The sequence below is a fragment of the Amphimedon queenslandica genome, unplaced genomic scaffold (assembly GCF_000090795.2).
Source record: "Amphimedon queenslandica unplaced genomic scaffold, v1.1 AMPQUscaffold_11887, whole genome shotgun sequence".
Classification (NCBI taxonomy): domain Eukaryota; kingdom Metazoa; phylum Porifera; class Demospongiae; order Haplosclerida; family Niphatidae; genus Amphimedon; species Amphimedon queenslandica.
This window is the reverse complement of record NW_003547874.1, coordinates 1-3,953: the sequence shown is the minus strand read 5'-3', so window position 1 is coordinate 3,953 and position 3,953 is coordinate 1. Positions and strand designations below refer to the sequence as shown.

The following is a 3,953-nucleotide window of genomic DNA, read 5'->3' as shown; positions in this document are numbered from 1 at the left end:
CAGCTCAAACTTTCTCCATAGCATAAGGACATTGATATACATCAAAAAATGTAATAAAAATTTGGGGTGATTTCGGAGCCAATTTTTTGGAAAAAACCATGGGCTATAGCCTTGGGTATTTTTCAAAAAAAATTGGCCCATTTAAAGAAATGATCATAACTCAAAAATTATTTGTCAGAAACAGCTCAAACTTGCTACACAGCATAAGGACATCAATATACATCATAAAAATTTGGGGTGATTTTGGAGCCATTTTTTGAAAAAAAAACCATGGGCTATATCCTTGGGTATTTTTTAGATTTTGGCAAATTTCTTAAAATGGCCGTAACTCAAAAAATTGAACTCGGAATCAGCTCAAACTTGCTATGTAGCATAAGTACATCAATGTGTATCAGAAAATGTAATAAAAATTTGGGGTGATTTCGGAGCCTTTTTTTTGGAAAAAACCATGGGCTATAATAGCCTTGGGTATTTTTCAAAAAATGCTAATAACTCAAAATTATTTGTCAAAAACAGCTCAAACTTGCTACACAGCATAAGGACATCAATATACATCATAAAATGTAATAAAAATTTGAGGTGATTTCGGAGCCATTTTTTGGAAAAAACCATGGGCTATAGCCTTGGGTATTTTTCAAAATTGGCCCATTTTTTAAAAATGCTAATAACTCGAAATTATTTTTTGGAAACAGCTCAAACTTGCTACACAGCATAAAGACATCAATATACATCATAAAATGTAATAAAAATTGGGATGATTTTGGAGCCATTTTTTGGAAAAAACCATGGGCTATAGCCTTGGGTATTTTCAAATTGGCCCATTTAAAAAATGATTATAACTCAAAAATTATTTGTCGAAAACAGCTCAAACTTTCCACTTAGCATAAGAACATAAATATATATCAGAAATGGTCCACTAGACTGACTAAATTAAAATGTACATAATATAAATATGTGTCTATGTGTGTACTACATACTTTAAACGGTCTTGTCTCTTGTCTTCTAGTGAACCTCATTACTAACAGTCCAACAAAGACCAGTCCATAGAATACCCACATGAGAGTAGTGAGGCCATCAATCAAATGACCAATACTACCAATTACTATGAGCAGACAGGTCAAAAGACCCTAATATCCAAAAAATAGTATAAAAAATAATACAAAAAAATAATTTCTTTAAATTTACTATAGCATATTCCACGACAATTTTTCAGTCATTAATTACAGTCTATCTGGGAATTTTTTACTGTGATTTTAATTTTACTGGATTAGAATTTTGCAAGAACTAGATCACCCATATAATTAGATGCCACATTTAATAATACATGACACAGTCTAATGTAGTAAAAATTATATCACAGCACAGTTTTTAAACACAAAAATTATCTACCATACAATTTTCCTGATTTACGGTACTACATGTACCGCATTTTCTTAATAAAAAGCTGGGGTGTCTATTTCTTAAAACTGTATTTGGACATTAAAAAAATTTTTTTTAATAAAATTAAACTTGGGCCAACAGCGGGATTCAATCCAGTGTCCTCACACACATACACATGTAACTTCAGGAAGATTAAGGAATTACCAATGCTATTTTAAGGCTAGATTTGTGTATTTATAGTTAAATTTTATTGCTAACTAGGGCTTGGCAAATGTTTAAATTTTTGCCTATTACACTNTTAGGCACAGCTCCAAATTCCATCCTAATATGCTTTGAAATCCAATTATGCTCATTATATGCTCATAGTTTTAAGCTTTACTCAAATATCAACTACCGGTATCAAGTTACATGTACATGCATCTGTTAAAACTGTAATAATGCCAGAATTTTTCCAGTGATTTTGAGTCAATGGAAAATAGAATAGTCTAAGTCATTGGACTGGCCACACTTACATAGATGGGTACTAGCCTAGACAGTAGGGCTGTTGTACTAGCTAGTACTTGTACCACCTGCCACATTGAATTGAGATCATGTGGTCAGCCAGAAACTTTGACTCGTTATGCTCCAATAATGCCAGCATGCTACTACAATTTGCCTAGCCCTATTGTTAACCTGGCATTTATTCACATTCGGCTTTTATTTAAAGATATATGGTATACCTGTACTATTAGTGCCATGACTGGTGTCTGGAACTTATTGTGAAGCAAACTTAGTGTTTCAATCAAGTTCCCATCCCTGGCAGTGGTATACATTACCCTAGAGCCAGCATAGACTGCACCAGTGGCAGCTCCAATGGTTGAGACTGCTACCATCAGTGGTATCAGGACAAGACCAGCATCACCTATTGTAGACTGAGCTAACGTCTAGAAAATACAGCAAATAAAAAAATAAGGCAATTAATAACTCTTAATACTGTACAAGATGATTTATTGGCGAGGAATTAATATTGGCGATTGGCAGTTCTATGAAGAAATCGCCAATATAAAATCCGCCAATTTGTGTTAAACTGAGCATGCTCAATGGCACATGACACACAATCGCTAATATAAAATCAGCCAAATTCTTTCCACAGGCAAATTCGCCAAATATTACTCTCGCCAAGAAATCATCTTGTATGGTACGACATGTACATGCTCAGGGTTATTAGTTAATATATTCACTTGACAAAAACTATTCTAATTTCTAACTTTGATAAATTTGAGGAGACACTAAATATTTTATTTTTAGTCTCTTACGAGTGCAGTGGCAGGTGAAGAGAGGACTTGACTTTTGCTCAAGCCAGCGAAATAGGCAATGTTAACGAGAACATAGCAACCAGTCACACAAGGGACTCCAAGAAATATCCCAAGTAATAGATTCCTACATGTAAGCACAACTTTTTAATATTGCATTGAGACATGTACTGTATAGCAGGGGATTTTGGAGGTAGTTAAATTTGGTGAATTGCTAAATTTTGATGATTGGAAAATTTTAATCTGACAAATTTGTGGCCATGTGCCATTGAGCACGCATATAATAGCTCAAAATGGTGGATTTTTATTTTGGCAAATGGCTATCAAAACGCCAAATTTGCCAAATTTAATTCCCTCCGAAATTTCCTGCTATATAATATTCTTATCATACCTTTTCACATTCTTGTTTTCTTCTACAGTATAACCAATCCCATTCCTAATAAAATATAATTATTAATTTTATAAAGTACAAAATAATTCCTGTGTAATGTAACTTGCATACTGACAATGAATCATAATAATTATCATGATTCATAAACTATAGTTATTCTATACATGTACATGCTCACATAGCTGCTTTAAGTAAAGGAAGGGAATGAGAAAAATGATTCACAGTAAATATACATCAAAGAGATAATACTACACAACATACCATCCTTCATAGGAGAACAATACTGAGTAGAAGGCTAGTACAATCTCACCAACACAAGGATTGGTATCTTCAAAAGATGACGTCAAATTATGACTATGATCTAAACACAAAAACAAAAATTAAAATAATAAATTAAAAAATAAAAATTAAATAAAATAATGATTACATCACAAATATAATGAAAATAATTATTTCTATCAGCAGTAGTCTACCTCCTTTAATAAGTTGCCATACTCCAAGTCCTGTGATAAATATAAGTGCCAACACTTTAGCAACTGATGTGATATTAATGAGCATTGCTGTAGCTTTAAGACTGTAAGCATTCACCAAAGAAATAAAAACTACAAGAAAAAGAGACTGTATCATTTAAGACTAATTGTAATAGACAATAATACAGGTCATATTATGCTAATAGAGCTGGATCAAAAGTAAATGTGACTTATTATGTTAAAACGGCATTTGAAAAATAATTAAAGCCACTATATACATTGCACTATATACCGTATAGAGGATAATTTTGGAGGGGCTAAAATTTGGTGAATTGCTAAATTTTGGCAATTGGCGGATTTTTAATTTGGTGAATTTGTGGCTACGTGCCATTGAGCATGCATATAATGGCTCAAAATGGC

The 3,953-nt window shown here is 32.7% G+C and overlaps 1 protein-coding gene across 1 annotated transcript; it reads right to left on the bottom strand.

Moving 5' to 3' along the window:
• Window positions 1-916: 916 nt before the first annotated feature.
• Window positions 917-3,666, bottom strand: LOC105315061 (b(0,+)-type amino acid transporter 1-like). The gene is made up of 7 exons (XM_011409559.2): window positions 3,537-3,666; window positions 3,325-3,424; window positions 3,064-3,108; window positions 2,676-2,799; window positions 2,100-2,303; window positions 978-1,127; window positions 917-925 (listed from the first exon to the last, which is right to left on the bottom strand). Exons 1-7 carry the CDS (start codon window positions 3,619-3,621, stop codon window positions 917-919), a joined length of 717 nt encoding a protein of 238 aa, XP_011407861.2. The 5' UTR covers window positions 3,622-3,666.
• Window positions 3,667-3,953: the final 287 nt, after the last annotated feature.